The sequence below is a fragment of the Geospiza fortis genome, unplaced genomic scaffold (assembly GCF_000277835.1).
Source record: "Geospiza fortis unplaced genomic scaffold, GeoFor_1.0 scaffold112, whole genome shotgun sequence".
Taxonomy (NCBI): Eukaryota; Metazoa; Chordata; class Aves; order Passeriformes; family Thraupidae; genus Geospiza; species Geospiza fortis.
In genome coordinates, this window is record NW_005054298.1 from 23006016 (window position 1) to 23023640 (window position 17625).

Sequence of the window (17625 nt, forward strand, 5' to 3'; positions counted from 1 at the left end):
ATTCCTGCTCTGGACTTCCTGAAGAAGAGATCTTAAAATGATGATTAGTAAAAATGACACATTGGAATAAGGAATAAATAAGCAGAGATTGGTGGTTTTAATTTCATGTACTTAAAGTATTCTTTCCTCTTTCCTTAAAGAGACACCCATCCAAATACAAGAGCCTCAGTCTACAATTCCTTTGTGGATTCTGGCAACAGTGACTGGCATTCTTGCACTCTACAGTATGCTAATAACAGCAGGTTTTTTTAACTATTGGGTAAGAAACTTGTATTTTCCTTTGCTCTGTATGCTCTAGTAGTTCACTTCTCAGGCTATACTTGCCATGTTTACCACTAACTCAGTGATACAGTGTTGTCAGTGCCCTGCACACCAGCAATTCCGGGACACCTCTGCCAGCTGAACTTGTCAGGGAAATCTAGAACTACAAGCATTTCTGGCAAAACCCTATGAGACTATACTGACAGGAGCTCACCTACAATAAAACAATCTATAGGCAGCCCTCAGCCCAGGACCATCTCCACTTGTGTCTTGTGCCTATGCAGCAATTCCCTTGAGCAACCACTACTTCTGGCAGCTTGACTACAAGGGAGTAGGAGCACCTGGATCTCAGTAGTCCCTTGTCTGTACGTCAACAGTAAGAAAGCTGAGACAGCCTTATGGCTCATAATTTTTACTTTCTAATCTCTTTGGAGAGTTGACTGGCCCAAGCTGCATCCAATTCTCCTCCTGGCATGATACAGGGGCAGCAGAAGGACATTTTCCTTGACAATTCTTAGGACTTGATCTCCAGAGCCAATTTACACTAACTCCATGTGAGAAAGACTTGAACATAGAGAACTCAATTCCTTCCACTCTGACTTTCCCCTCTATTTTTGCTGTTAAATAGCAATTTTCAACACAATGATTATGAGGTAGCCTGTATAAAGGGTCCAGAGTCCCTGCCAGGTTAAATGTTGCATGTATACAGAAAGCCACTGTCCCTGCTAGCTGAAGCTTAAGATCTGCTAAGTGTTTCACAAAAGGACACTTTCTCAATCTGTGGCTATTTCTAATGGAAAACAATCAAAGAGGGCACTGCCGCAGGAAAATGGAAAGGCCAGTTAAGTGGTTCTTCTTTGTGCCCTATTGTAGAGGCTGACTGAGGAGAGCTGAGAGGATTACTCGAGCAGCTACTGGTGTTACAGTGCTGTGCTGCAGATGAGATGCTATAGCTTCAAATCCATCATTTACAATCTGAACCATTTTCTCTGTGCTATATTCATTTGCTACCTAACGGCTTCACACTTTGCCACTAACATGTCTGCCCCCAGCAAGGGTGACAGGGCTGCATTGCCATGTGTGCTGTTTGCTGCATGATTTTTTACCTGCTGTTGTTACTGCTAGTAGTATTTTTCAGATAATATGTATTCTAATTGTGGATGTATTTAGAATGTTGTTGAATGTAAATACAGCTGCCTAGAAGACACTGTGAATTGTAAAAAAAAGTTCCTAATTGTGGTACTTGACGGACATGGCAAGCCTGATCGGTTCCTGAAAGCAGCTAAAGATTTGTCTGTTTTCATACAGTTCTGCCTTCCCTGAAGGAAAACTGCTTTCCATTGCAAAAGTAGCAGTCTTTCATCCTGTAACAGCCCAACAGTCACTCATGCTAGCAAAATGTCTTTCTCCCATGCAAAACTACCTCCTAGGTGAATCAGAAATCCTGTATTATGGAGATGAACACAGAGATAAAGCTTTTTAACTAATGCTCTACATGCACTGACTGCATTACATGGCTTAAGCAGTATGTAACTCACATTCAACCCTTTGCATCTATATAACATTTATGTTAAAAAGCTTAAAATATTTCATAGTAACTGCCCCACTCTGCACATACAACATAATTCAGCCATCAGATTTTCTAATGCAAACCTCCTCCAATTCCACAGCATCATATGCATGTATACTGCAGCATATGCAACTATTTCTGTCCATGGGAAGGAAATTTCAGTAAAAAGGAGATCACAAAAGAGGGTATGATCACTATTAAGGAAAAAGCATGGAACCACTTTACTTACCCCTGATCAATAAAGCCTTAAGCTATGTAAAAAACACCAAGCTTTTGCACAGCCTGCAGCAGTCAGAGGCTGAAATGCTGCTGTAGCCACATATTTCCTCTGTGATTTTAGGCAAATTATTTTACCTGTCTTCTGCTACTCTTATTTCTAAAAGAGCTGATTCTTCCCTTGTCTCACAGGGGCATTATAAGCAGGAATCCAACAGTAGAAATAAGATTTTTGAGGCCCAGATTAGGAGACATAGAAGATTAACATCAGCTCTGATTCTTTCACTCCTTGAAGGTTCAGAACAACATATGCATTGTGTATTACTGCTGTAAATAGTAGGAAAATCATAGTCTGAGCTGATTTTTCATGCTCTTATTCTGTTTGAGTTAAGCTAATTTCTCTTTACTTCCTAATAAATGAGGACAGCCTTTACAGCTCAAACTCTGTTTCTGCTGAATCATTCCACAGATGAGAGAGGCAAGATGATGGTAAGAGGCATCAGTTTGTATCCTTGGCGTATAGCATTCCTTCACATGAAGAACTAACACTGTTAATCTCCCACCAGATAAGCTGGAGACTTACTTTTAGGTTGGGCAAATTCCATAGATTATTTGATGAGAACATGTGTTCTATTTCCTTTGTAAATGTATTTAAACCTGAAGCCGCCTTACAAATATGCCTGCTTCCCTGAATAGGGACCTAGGGCCAGAACTGTCAGCAGTTAACATGAGAGTTTTCACAGTTGTCTTCCCCCTTCTCCCGCAGCAGAAATCCAAGAAGCGTATGTACCATCAGAGCGACTACATGAACATGACTCCCCGGCACCCTCCGTACAAGAACAAGGGTTACCCGTCCTATGCACCAACGCGGGACTACACCGCCTATCGGTCCTGGCAGCCCTGATCCCACTGGGAGCCTCGCGCGCTTCCGGGCAGACACGTGCTCTGGGGCATGGAAGGAAGGACAGCCTCTCACCTTCTCATCGTATTTGTTGCTATTGATTACAGACACCTACAACATAGCAAGTATTAACTAAACTTTGATCTACTAAAAGAAAATCCAGACCAACAAACCAATAGAAAAAGGGGGGATAGAAGGGGGGAAGTAAAAAAAAAGATTTTTTCTCCATGATGGCTGAAAATGAGGCACAGCTTGTGTTGAGGGTTGTCAGTGGATAAGATGGAAAGACGGCATCAGACCTCAGAGCTGGTTTCTTCGTAACACTTGTGGTTTTGCTCAGCTGTTGGAAGAAGCAGAAACTTCTGATCTTTTCCAATTACTACTACCTTAGATTTAACCCTTAATTTCCTTCCCTGTATGTGTAATCCTCCGATTGTTGCTGTTAAACCTGGCAAAATGTAAAAAATAATCTTTTTTTCTCTGTAAGACAAAGACACAGTTTGAAGTTTAAAACACATGCTTAAAAGAAAGAGGAAAAGGTCAGTCAGAAGGCATCCAGGCTATTACGCTATGGAGTAAATGATCTGCCAGGACAAATCAAGCTAATAGAAAACTACTAAACCTTCAACATGTGAGTCCTTAGGCTGGACACTTTGTTAATGTTCATAAGGCCATCTGCAGTCATGTCCAAGCAACTCCACAGACTGAAAAAGCAAGCAACCTGAAGACAAAATCAAGACAAGTGGGAGAGGAAGAAAGGTATCTTCATTGTGAACAACCCCATTTCTTCTTTGTTTGCCTTCTGCATCAAGGGAATGCAAAGTCATATATGAAGCATTAGAAACAGAGAGCTCAGATTTTGAGAAGATTTTTACTTTTATTTTTGAATTTGAGATTTCAGAAGGTATTCTCCTGAGTCCTCCTGAAAATTCATGCACATCTTCTGGCACCTAGGTTGTACCAGAGCTCTTTTGAAAATCTGGGTCAAGTTATTAATAACTAAAGACCACTTAAATTCTTTTCCCATAAGTATCTGGTTTTTGGGGTGTGAGAGGATTCTTCATTCTCAGCATTGTAAATTGGACATGCAAGTTCTCAGACACCTGCAGGACCTGCTCTGGGCACTTTGTGGAACTTTGTGTTATCTGGAAGTTGCTTTTCTCTCTAAAGATGTTCTTCAGGGCTGCTCCATGCCAGAGCAGGAAAAAGTCATTAGCAAAACATGATCCATTCTTTCAATCTAGTATATTTACAATAACAGGACATCCTAAATTGTAAATGGGGTTGCCTTGGCATATAATCCCTTTTCATACTGAGGAGAAAATGTTTATTTTATAAAGACTGCTGAATAAACAATCTAAAAAAACCACATTCCCATCTTGAAATAAAATCTGGATTGTACAACATTTAATTTCCTTCAAACTAGTATAAGAATATTCTTTCTTTGAGGAGGCAGGACGAAAGTAGAGATGTGGAAGCATGACAACAATCTACTTTGATGTCTTAAGCCAAGAAAACAACTTTGGCACTTCCAAATTGGCAGGTTTTTTTGAGTTTGCTGACTGGGCCTCAAACCTTCCACTCTGAGTCTTATATCACCATGAGCCATGTTCCTGGAGGGTGCTGTGCCACCTCTGAGCAGCCGTGAGGTGCCCCCTGCCCCAGCCAGGGACAGCAACATCCCAATGGCAATGGTAAACAAAGCCCAAGAGGCAGTGCTGGGCCGTCAGCATGAGAATCCAGTCATGAACCTGGCAGGCCCTGAGAGCCTTGGTCTGGTTCCGTTCAGCAAACTCAAAAGCTTATGATTGAACCAAAGAACTTCAAAACAAAGTCTGATTTATTTCTTCTCCTTTCCCCTCACCACATTTACAAACACTCCAAGGCTGACACTTTTCCACATACAGTTTTCACTCTCTTTTCCTGAAAAGCCCTCACTGCACCTTTGTGCTGCAGCTGAGGCAGCTTGGAGCATGTGCACAAAGCAGAGGGGAGGGAGCCCGGAAGGACACATTGGCATCGCTGCATGGTCCCAGCCTGGCCCTCCTTGCTGGCACTGACAGAGGGATGCTAATGCCTTGCCACCTCCCTCCTTACTTGGAGGGGAGATATGAATGATCCCGTGCTGGGGCACCCAGCCACTTCCAGCAGAGAGCAGCAGGCTGAGCACAGCTCTCTGTCAGGGTATGGCACTGTCTCACCAATTGCCAGGCTGTCACTGTGTGGCACAATGACACAATGACATGTATGATCACATGGAAAACCACAACTTCTAGTACAAGGTGAGATGGCAAATGTGTATCAAACCCATGAAACAGAATGAATGTTCTTTGTATAAACTGCATATATACATATTTAGGTATAGATGCATCTATTTCATTGCATATATATTCCCTAGAGTTTTATTATACTTTTGGCAATCTCCTTTTAAAATTATTAAATAGATACAGTAAATTAAATCTTGAATGAATGTATTAGGCCTGAGGCTAGTCAGAGGAAACTATTGCTTTCTAAAGCAAATATTGGTATAATTTGCTTTCCTTCCCCTAACACTTTTGTACTTTCCATACTTAAAACATACTGGTAGCTCCCAGGACATGATACTGGAAAGTAAGACCTGGAACATCTGCAACAGTATTAACTCATTCAACTGACTAAAAAGGAAGGGGGATACAGGGAAACATCCTAAAATGAAAAAATGAGGAGAATCAGGACATGAGAAGTCCCAGCACTGTGTTAAAATGGACATTGCTGTTATATTAAAGCTCTATAGGGACATGAATTGCAGACTGTTGGAGATGGGATACCCATAAATTCCTTTTATCCACCACCGTAAAGGACTAAAATAAAGTGTTTGCAGAGAAGCAAGTCAGTTAAGCCTGGGTCTGCATATGTGGATCAGCATATTTGACAAGCAGCAATCCTAATTTATTCCATCTGGTTTTAGGCAATGCATAACATGCCAGGACAGTCCTGTCCCTCCCTGGCCCTGCCTTTGGGGTCTATATGCTGTTTACGGGATGATGCAAAAAGAAACCTCCCTCTGCTGGAGTTCTGAACTTGGAAACTGTGCCTCATGGAGGGCAGAGGCAAATCAATAGGGTTTTCTGCCTTACACATAGGTTTAAATTCAAATGCAAATATAATCCTGCCAAAGAGTGATTTCATTTTTCATCCTCTTTCCCCCCACTTTTGGGTGTCAATGTCAAATGAACATCTGATCTGCAGTCATCACATCTGAACAGCAATCAACATATGTTGCAAGGGGTCAACCAAGGGTTGTGCAGCTCCAGCCCCCTGCATGCTGATTCCTGTTCTGCACGTCTCCAGCACAGCACAATACAACAGCCTGCCTCTTCTTTGCTTCCAGGAACCAAAGCCCTAGAAGACAAATGCCAAAGGAGGTAGCTTGTGTTATCTCTGCAGTCTTGAACCTTCCCCATCAGGGTGGTCAGGCTTACTAAAGCCAAAAGTCTTGGATGTTCCTTCTAGTCTGAATATTCCAAATTCCAATATCATCCTCCTGTATAACATTTTTTCCCAAATGCCTCTTATTTCTTCCGTAGCTATGAATGTGAACCCTGCAACTCTGCCAAACAATATCATATCTTCCTTCTTTGTGCATCATCTTTTCCCTTTCGTTGCTATTCCAGACTCAGCAGTTCAGGAATCCATCCTATTTGTTAATTTCTAACAGCATTGTGCAGCCTTCCACATGTACTCCTTCCTGACTGGTTACTTGCTTCACAATGACTGTCTTGTATGCCACATTCCTCCTCAGCTTGGGGTAGGGAGTTGCCATAGGAGATTGAAGCCATGTGGTGATTGGATAGGTACATGTTTTCTGTTCTGGATTTGGGGGTCTTTCATCCCTTTGATTTTTCCCATCATCTTCAGATTTTCAGTTGTGCCAAACAGCCACGTGGGGATCCCACACACCACATGCTTCCCACGGTGCATTTAATGTCTGTACATTTCATTTCCTGTGCATAGCAGGCTCTTGGCTATTGCCAAGTCCATTATGCCTGCAGACATGCTCTGACAGCAGAAGCAACTTTGGCTACTGACGGTTTGTTTGACTAATAAAAGCATGGTACAAAAAGCTTGAGTTTTAAGAGCACACAGGCAAAGGCTTCAGTGCTAAAGATCAAATCTTTCCATTCTCAGCAAGGCTTTTGCTCTGTGACTGGAAAATGTGTTATGCAAGATGAATCACAGGCCAAGACATAATTTTGTTAGTCACTCATACTAACCAGAAAACAGGTTAGGGTGTTGAGAGCAGGATCAGCTTTGTTAAGGTTCAGTAAAGACTGGGAAGGCTGAAAACAGCATTAAGCAGTAATTTGTAGCCAAAGTCAGTATCTTGAAGTGGCTGTGAGAAGGAAACAAGCTGCCTATCTTGATGCAAATGGGTTGTTCTTCCCAATTAGGTGCTTTTGTTAGAGCATCACATTACAGTATGCTACTATTCCAGCCTCAAGGGCATGCAGATAGTATGATGCGGCCAATTTGGCTGACAGAGTATTAGAAGGCTGCCAATTTTATATTAACCCATTTGCAAAGAAACAAAAAGTTGAATGATCTCAAATTCATGGTGGGTTTTTTGTTTGTTTGCTTTTTTCTTACCAGATCTTCAGAATCAAGGCACTGGTTCTTCCTGCTGCTCCTACTGCTGCTGTTGTTGTTTTATTAAAAATTAAATATAACTTTAGGTCACATAAACTCACCAAGAACACTTCAGTTTCATTCATCTGACCACTGAAATTATGAGGAATTTTCAAATGTCACTGAGTTTTCATAGCCATTGTATCATTATGTGGCTACATCAGTCCTTTTCCCTATTGTCTTCTTATTCCTTCAAGGGAACTATTCTGGATTGGTTGAAATGTTCTCATGGGTTGGAACAAATGTAGTTTTTCAGACAGGAAAGATTACTACCTAACCAGCAAAATCAAAGATGCAAGCAAGCAATTAGTAACAGTTCTGTAGAAATTAACGTAGTGGTTTCAATCTGGTAGGAGGATCAAATAGCCAAATTTTTTATAATATCCTTTTCCTCTAAAATAAAGAAGTTTATAAATTATATACTAAAGTACCTTAAAAGACAAGAGATCAGGTTGCGAAATTAAGAAATCAAAGGCAGGAAATGCCCGAAAGAAGCTTTCCTATTCAGCCTCCCTTCTGCCCCCTCGTGTGACCGGAGCGGCTCCTTAAGCTCGCTGCATTTCCCCCCGCTAAGCCGAGCCCACGCCGAGCGGGGCCGGCCGCGCTCCCTCGCAGCGCCGCAGGCAGGCTCCGGGCAGGGCCGGAGCAGCCGCCCAGCGGCCGCAGATTCCGAGAGCAGCTCGAGGCCTTCCCATGGAGGGCTGCAGCAGGGCGCAACTAGCAATCAGGCTGGCTTAGATAATAGCTAAATTAGTGCCCGACAGCCTCCTCAGTGCCCCATTAAATTAGATCACTCTGTCGTGAGTCAGAATGAACTAATTTTCCTGCTATGCTCGCTGCCTGTGACAGCCCTTGGGCTACTTTAATCTTCAAACACCAGTGGTCAAGATGAGAGCTGATTTATTTTTTTTCCCCATGAAAATGATTAAGTAGATTGCTCACATTTCTTCCTGGGCTTCTCAATCTTCCCCAGTGAAATCAAAACTGGCTGCAGAAAGGAAATTGTTTATCAGTTTGCGTAGCTCATCAGCTCCTGATACTTAGGGACAGAGGCTGAAGTTCAGGGTGGAATGATGCCTTTGGGAGCATTATCCTGTCTGTAACTTTTTCTCTCATTAGCTGATTGTTGAAGTAATGCCAGTGTTTTATCTTAACAACAACAAAAAAGTGTAAGACTATGAAGATAAAGAATTGGACAGCAGGGGAATAACCTCTCTCCCTCCTGCAGACACTCACAGTTGACACTACTTTCAAGTCCAGCCCCGTAAGGGAGAAGTTCACCCGTAAGAATGGAAGAAGCAAAAGGGGTTAAAGGAGAAATCACTCTGAAACCTCTTTAGTGAAATTCTGGATAAGTCCCTCAGGGAATGGAAATGAACAAACCAGCTGCAGGATGTACTGCACAGCTCAGATTTTTGCTTCTCCCTAGCCATACACTAGAAAGAACTCCCTAGTCCTTCTTGCCTCAAGAAGTACTTTTTACTATCTGGCTGCTCTGCATTATTGAGACATAAGCTGCATTGATGGTGAAAGCCAGGTTAGGTCCTGTGTGTGGGCTTGGGTGCACAGTCAACTCCCAAGAAACTCTTGAGATGAAAGCACAAATTATGTTCAAAAGGCAATGGACAAGCAAACTGTCTGGAAAGGTAGGATGGATGAATGGCTGTCTGCAGGAAAAGGGAAGTTGAGCAACTTCAGAGCTTTCCTCCAGCAACTAGAGAAATCCATTAGTTTGAACTGCAGCTGTAGTGGATTTCCTCCAGTAAAAGCAGCTCTTGGAAGGATGAAGTTATTATTTCAGGACATTTAAGTCAAAATAACCATATTTATGCAAAAAAAGATTTTGAAATATCCTTATTTTTGCCTTTTCTCTTTTCTGTACTAAATGATTACTTACTTAGAAATCCTACATTTAATCTGAAGTATGAAGTTTTTAAAATCAGCGTTCCTTCGTTGTCCCTTTTTAAATTTTTTTTTAACTTTTATTAAGGCATTTATGTTGTAGTTCTGTAGTCTGATTTCAAACCACTGACACAGAGGCAAAATGAGGACTGGGGTATAGGCAGAGTACATATGGAGTGCACCTCAGTCCAGTCACAGCATAGCAGTACCCACATGCTGTAAAAAGACTGCAGGTACAAAGTGGAGTTCAAAGAGTCCACAGGTTACATGAGCAACCTGGCGAAGAAATGTCAGTTAGAAACAAGCAGCAGAAACCAGCTCTATTTTCCTACTGCTGTGGCTTTGCTTGGTGACGATGACATACAAAGATTAAGCCTAACTGCACGAGCTCCAGTTGTTTATCTCCTTTTTTATCATCGCCAGTAAGTGGAGATGTGTGGGTGTCACCTGCAAAAAAAAAGAGGTTGCATTTCTGAGAGAAAAATATCTGCAGATCCAAAAAGGCAAATGGTCTTGCTTAATTCATGCATATCCAGTTTCCTTCCTGTCACTAATCTGCAGCACTGAATTTAGTCTCCTGGATTTCCTCAGCTTTATTATGCTGAGAGAGAGTGCAAGAGAGAGGGAGACAGAGAGACTTGAGCAATATTAAGTGCCCAGAATGACTTCAATCACTGAGGTCATTTGTAAATCACTAAGATAGCCTGGCTCCCAGGGCATGGAGTTTGATTTTCCCTCCCCCCTCCTCCAATCTGCTGAACTATGGAGATTTACAACAAGAAAAGCTATCTACTGTGCAATCAGTTTACAGAATAACATTTTGTTTGGTCTGATATTGATGGATGCTAGCAGGAACTGGAAGCCCTGGGTTCATGACACCAGTTAGGTCCATGGAGAAGTTGTGGTTTTTCTGTCCTTGCATGTTTATGCCTATGCATGTTTATGTGACAGAATGAACCTCTGCACACAGTTAAACACTGCTTACTGCATACATTACACAGAAATCTCTAGTTAAGAGATTTAAAGGAAAGGCATCTCCTACACTGGATACTGAGGGATACTTCCCATATGGACATGTAAACAATTGTACAAACACAGCAATCTTTGGTCTTTCCTCTCCATTATTATGTATGTATGTAACTATAAAATAAAAAATCCCAAACAAGTGAGCATATGTCTTGAATTGCACATCGAGCACAGTATGGTCACTGCATCTAAGCTGTCTCTAGATTAATAGTATTTGACTTGGCTGTGTGCTGACTTGTCTGGGGCAACTAACCAGCCACTGAGATATAATGAGTATCAGAAAAATTATAAAATCAGACTATCTGTATTTAGAAGTAAGACTTTCTTACACTTTCAAATTTGCTGTAATTTGCTCTAGCCCTGGACTTGAAATATATAATCATAAGACTTTTATCACTAAACCCAATGACAACACTGATAACCAACTCTTTTGACTGCAGAGCAGAAAGTGGGTTCCCTGTGGCGCTGCTACAGCTATTCTAATCATCAAAAGTGCATGTTGCACTCTTCTTGTGCCCCAGCTACAGCCCAGGAAAACCAAGGTCTTGAATAACCCTTCTTGCCCCAAGTGCAAAATATGACATTCACCTTCCCCACTAAACAGACCTCTTTATAAAAATTAAACTCACTTGTTCTCGATAGCTGCCATAATGAATGCTTGGTCAATAAAGATTAACTCCTTGTTCCTGCGAACCACAAGTTCTTGTGTTCATTTACTGAGGGAAGGAATTCAGTTGATGTATCATTAGTTGTGTGAGGAAGTTGCACATCTGTGCAACTTGGTGTGGGAGTGTCTTCTTCCCTAATGTAAATGCTGGGTTGCAATCTGGGTCAACTTTTACCACTTTTGACTACAGAAGAGTAGATGAAAAATATCAGAACCAAAAATCTGTGAAATTTGAGGGACTGATCAATTCAGTGCTGCCTCTGTTGAATGACATGAGTAGAAGCAGCTGAGTAGCACCCTCAGTTGCCTTAGGATTGAGTTCATGCTGTAATCTCTCCCAAGTTTAGCATCTCATGCACATATAGATTGCAAAGGCACAGTAAAATTCTAAAGGATCCAAGATCGCTGGAAAATACAGAGAAACAAAGGGTTTGACTTGCTAAAGGCAAACTGGTTTTGTGCTGACAACAGGAAACCAAGAGACAGTGCAAAGGATGTTGCGGCTGTTGGAAGGGCCACCACTGTAGTTATTGTGCATACCTGGGTGACTCATCATCCCTGTGACACTGGCTTGCACTCTGATGTCCCTCCTCTCCCAGCCGAAGCTGGCTGGCTCATCCCGCCCGGCCCCTCCGTTAGCACTATGGACAGAGGATGACAACCTTTGGCTATCAGATGACAGGATTGGGAAACACGTTTCCATGAAAAAAGGAATGTCTGCTGCTGTGGGAGTAAAGTAGTAAAGCAGCATGGCTGTACACTGTGATAATAGAGTATGGCAAATTGAAGGCAGCAGAAAGTCAAAGATCTGTGTCAGAATTTGTCTGTGCCACCTGGTTGGATGCTTGTGAAGGTCATCTGTTCCACTGCTTTTCAGGAAAGATTGGGAATACATCACATTACACAGCAAGAAGGCAAGTGAAGGTAATGAGTCTGACTTGGGAGCAGGAGCTTCAGACTGACACATTTTTTATTCCTCAAGAAGATTGCCAGGGCATTGAGAAGCATCCTTGGCATACATTCCCTCTTCAAACTGTGGAACTTGCTTTGCATGCAAAGGATAAATTAGTCTGCAATTTATTCTTGCACAGATTGCAAGCAAATCCATGTACAGCAAGAATAATGACTGATGTCTATTCCTTCATCTATTCCTGCAGATGCCCTGTACCTCTGGGTACCTGCTGTCCCTACAATTCAACAACTTGCTGGCCAAGATCACCTGTACTGGGAGGTCATCAGAAAGTCTTGGCAGAAGCAGTGTAATGTAAAGATGACACAGAGAAGCAGATAGGTGAGCTTTGTTGTAAGCACTGCCTCTGAGCTTTCATTGGCACTTTCTATGTATTTTCCTTATTGTGACTGCAAGCTCTTTGTACAGTGCCTGGGACTCCAAGTCTTGGTCAAGGTCCTCATTTTGTAGTGCAAATGACAGTGATAATTTCAGAAGATGTTTTGTCAGTTCCTCATTCCCTTCTTCAGTAAATGTCAGCACTAAGAGCAACAGAGGGGAAAGTATAAAACCAAACCTGCAAAGTTGCAGAGGCTGGGACAGAAACACATAAATATTCTCATTTTCTTTCTTCCACACATTTCACTTCCTTTCTGACATATATCTTATTTACCACTTGGAACACATCTGGCCATCAGAGTTGTGGTTTTTCCAAAGCTTATTTTTCACTTTATCACTTATTTATATGGCTGCACATGTCAACATCAAAGGGAAGCCAAGAAAACAACATCAACAGAGAGCTCTGTAAGTGATCTCTCTCACTGCACAACCCAGAAACCACAGGTGATCCCCTCACACTGAATTCAAGCACAGCACTGCTCTGAAATAGTTCCACGAGAGACAGATTTGCTGATGCTTGACTCGCAACAAATTTGCAACATCATGGTACTGGGGGAAAAACAAGGAGGAAGAACAGAGTTTAGATCAAGCACAGGTACACAACCCAGAAGACAAATGAGTGCTTTTCAAAGGGCAGAGGGAAGCTTTAGACCCACCTCACACCCCTTCTGCCCCTCACACCCACTCCCACCATTGGAACATACTGAAAATGCTTTATCCTATGGGAAATACCTGTACATGGTTGAGAGGGGGTAAACATTTACACATATAATCAGTTGTGTGAGAATTTAATGTTTCTTTTACAGTTATGCCAGAATGGTTTTCTATTTCCCCAGCGTTGCTCAGTGTAAGGTCTCCTTGCACAAACTGTCCACCTCCTCAGTGACTGCTGCCTGCCCTGCTCTCTGGTTGGCAAAGTGTGTCCCTTTCTAATGGAAAAAAACATGCCTAAAGAAACTTGCTTTCTGAATGCATCAGTCAATCCTCTTGCAAACTAGATCATAGGAACTCTCTTGCGTCATCCTGGGGGACCCAGAACTCATGAGGCTTTTTGCAACAGAACAGAAACACACAGACCTGTGCTCCATCTGGCCGCGGTGTCTGGTTTCCAGCAAACCTAGCTGCTCCACTGGAAGATATTAAGCCTTTATGATGGCCTAACTTGCCCTAAAAGCAATGTGTTTCTGTCATTAGCTAGCAATCATCTCAGGGACTTAACCAGGGGCTTTGAGAAATAATATTTATGATTTTCATTTTATGCAATTGCAATCACTGTGATCACAAATACACATTTATATGACAGTAATAATCAAAGATCTATTTTTTTCCATGCTGTACAAGCTGAAAAGTGAAATTCCATGCCCTGAAGAGTTTAGAGGGTAAAGACAAAACAGATGACAGTTGATTGACTGGGAAATAGAATACAAGAAAATGTAAGGAATTGTAATGTGATTGGCATATGTAGCTGCTTGCTTTTAAATTGGGTGTATAACCAGTGAAAAATGAATGAAAAGAGGAATATATATGGTTACTGCCTTTTGGGGTTAGCTGGCTTTGTTTTCAGTCAAACACCAGTTTAATGCTTGAGAAGAGGAACACAATACATCTCTCTGCTACACAACAGTGAAAAGTCAGCAGTGACTGTTTGGGATTTACACTAGTGCAAGAGCGTGATATTTGGAACTGGAAACATTTTTTTGTTTCATAATACCACATATAACCTGCCTGCTGCAGCCAGTAGTCTGCAGAGGAGTGTCTCCAGTTTCTGGCCAATTGGTTGAATGGTCTTTTTCTTCCTCTGAGCTTTCATTAACTTTCTCTCTGCTCCCAGCTATCATTCCTGGAGAGTTTTAGTAGGATGCTGTCAGATACATGTGAGGGAGAGATTTCTTTTCACTGATGAGCTGATCTCATTGTCCTTTCCTGACAAACTGTGCTGCTTTCTCCTGCCAGTATGTGACCGGCAGAACTAGGTTCTGTATTTTATGCCTCACCCACATCTTGACTGCAGCATTGTATTCACTTCATTCAGTAATTGCAACAATTCTCTTTACTGCGAGCTGTAAAAGCAGAGCAATAAACCTAATGGCATTATGTATGTGGACTCCAGCTCATGTTGTTACTCATTCTCTCAAAGCAAGGATGGCTCAGAAGAAGTATGGTGGCCTAATTAACCTCCTGCACTGAGGAAGCCTTGGCAATTGGGTCATTTTAATTTAGATTTCAACACCAATGACTTTGATTTCAAAAGAACCCTCCCTTCCTTGGATCAAAACAAATTTGTCATCTCTAGCCCATTGGCCTCCAGGTTCCAGCTGCACTCACAAACATCAACTGACAGAATAGGGAAATTGCTTACAGTGATGCTGAATGAAAACACAAGTACCGTGCCCTCTTTGCAATGTCAGCATGTGCTGGTATTTCTTTAACAAATACAGACTCTCACTGCTGACATGGAGGAAGAGATATCTCTACATTATAGCAGGAATCCCATTCCCAAGGGAAATACTATGGCAACATTTAAGTTGCTTTGAAGAACTAATACAAAAATATACAGACACTGTGTAATGGTTCTTTTGCCCCAAATCAGAGGTCTCTGCCACTGAAACAGAGCCCTCTTGATATGGCTTGGCAAGTTCTGTGCACAGAGGGGACAACCATGGGAGGAAGCATTCCTTCAAAACCTCCGAAGAAATTTAGCCATCCACTGGGCAACAGCCTGTATCATGAGAAGGTGAAGTCTCACTATGAAGAGTGAGACAAAGAACAGTGGCACATCAGAACAAATTTCTGGTGTTACAAGAAAAAAAGAAGGACAAACAGAAGCTCTTCAAGAGATCTGGTACTCTGAAGGAACAAACCTACAAATCAATGTGAGATCTCTATTCTCCAGGGTCAAGTACCTGAAAGCAGCTTAAATAAATCAGGAACTCCTGAACCACCGGATGTATAGAGACCATTGTAGGCCCTGCAAGGCTGAACTATGCACGCCACCTAAATAACCCATTAAGTTTTTAGGACATGGTTTCTTTTAAAAGCCTTTGACTTCTCCATACACTTGGAAGGAGTAAAAATGTCAGGTCATCTTATCTTTTCCTAGATGAATAAAGCAAATAATTTTGCAAAAACTTTTCAGATACTCTTACTGGAAAAATATTTTAGGAGATAGATTGAAGCTTGAGTCTTTAATGTAAATGAAGAGGCTGACAGTCAACTTTTTTATGGCTTTCAGACAAGGAAAATGGAGAGAAAGTGGAAATCACTCCATTATCTCAAAAACAACATGGCAACCCTCACATATGTAAAACCTGTTTCATTTTGTATTGAGATGTTTTAGGTTTTGAAGGGTTAAGTCACCAGAATGGAGCAACTCCAACGCTGCAGAAAAAAAACCTGTGAGACCTTTTTAGTGGTGTATATGTCTCTGCAGAGTGATGTGTCTGCAAACCATACTGAATTATCTGATTAGAAAGTGAGAAAAAACAAAGGCAGCCTGCAGTGAAAAAATGAGACTATGCAGAATCCATCTGCCAGCAAAGCAATTAAAAAGATGGACTTAGAACAGCATTGATTGTCATTTGTGTGTGACACTCAGTGGGCTCTGATTCCCACAGATACACTCATGCATTGCAGCACCTGAAGACCATGTGATGATCACTATGTAGCTCACTACATTTTCAGTAGCTAGCACTAGTTTAATCCCTAAGCCATTTAACAGGTGTGAGACTGAACAGTCTCTTCATACAGAGAGTAGTGCAGAAAGACTTGCTTGTTTTGTATTTCCTCTAAATTTATTTCTCAGAAGGTTTGTGGATATGTATCTCCCTCCTCTGGTGCACAATAAAGTAACACCCTGGTGGAAGATTTGGAAAATTAGATGTGGGAAAAAAAGAAAATAGGGAAACAGTCCTCAGTGAAGGAGCACTTCATAAAATTCATGGGAGATAGTGTATTTATTTTGTTTCTCAATTTCATTATACTAATTTCATCACGTAATACAAATGTAATAGCTGTCTTCTACACCTGGGCACTTGGTATTCATTAGTAGTTTGCCTTAGAAATAGTTCAGCCCTCATTTGATGCCGAATCTCCATGAATGCCAAAGAAACTGCACACTGCCCCCTGGCAAACTGGTAACAGTGGATGAGGAGAAGGCTGAGCTACTCAAAAACATTTTTTGCCTCAGTGTCCACTGGAAAGTTCTCTTCCCACATCTCTTGAGTGAGTGGCCTGCATGGCAGGCAGACTGGGGGAGCAAAGTGCCTCCCACTGTAAGAGATCGCATTTGTGACCATTTAGGGCACCTGATGAGATGCATCCCAGAGTACGAGGGAATTGGCTGATGTAGTTGCCAAGCCATTGTCTGGGATATTTGAAAAGACATGGCAGTCAAGTGAAGTCCCAGGTGACTGCAAAATGGAAATACTGCACCCATTTTTAAGAAGCATAGAAAGGAGGACCATGGGAACTACTGAGCTGTCAAACTCACCTCAGTGCATGGGAAGATCATGGAACAGATCAACACAGACAACCTAGTGTCCTTCTGTGATGGAGTGACTACATCAGGGGACAAGAGAAGAGCTACACATGTCATCTATCTGAACTTCTGTAAGGCCTTTGACATAGTCCCCCAGTACCTTTCTCTCTAAATTGGAGAGAGATGGATTTGATGGGTGAACTGATCAATGGATGAGGAATTGGTTGGTCAATTGTATCCAGAGGGTAGAGATCAATGGCTCAATATTCAGCTGGACATCATGACAAATGGTGTCCCTCAGGTCTGTGCTGGGGCCTGTACTGTTGCATATCTTCCTCAGTTACAATGGACAGTGGAATCTGGTGCACCCTTGGCAAGCTTGCAGACACCACCAAGCTGAGTGGTCCTGTTGGCACACCTGATGGATGGGATGGCATCCAGAGGGTCCTGGACAAGCTTGAGAAGTGGACCCATGGGAATCTCATAAGGTTTAATAAGACTAAGTGCAAGGTGCTGTACCTGGGTCTGGGCAACCCCTGGTTATAATCCAGGATGGAGCACAAACGGACTGAGAGCAACCCTGCTGAGAAGG

General features: G+C 42.0%; 1 protein-coding gene across 1 annotated transcript in view; it reads left to right on the top strand.

The window, feature by feature from the left end:
• CD28 (CD28 molecule) overlaps positions 1 to 2951 on the top strand; it is a 9647-nt gene extending 6696 nt beyond the window's left edge. Inside the window, exons 3-4 of the mRNA XM_005415907.1 lie at positions 141 to 259; positions 2814 to 2951. Coding sequence (XP_005415964.1) covers positions 141 to 259; positions 2814 to 2951 — 257 coding nt within the window. The remainder of the gene's footprint in view (positions 1 to 140; positions 260 to 2813) is intronic.
• Positions 2952 to 17625: the final 14674 nt, after the last annotated feature.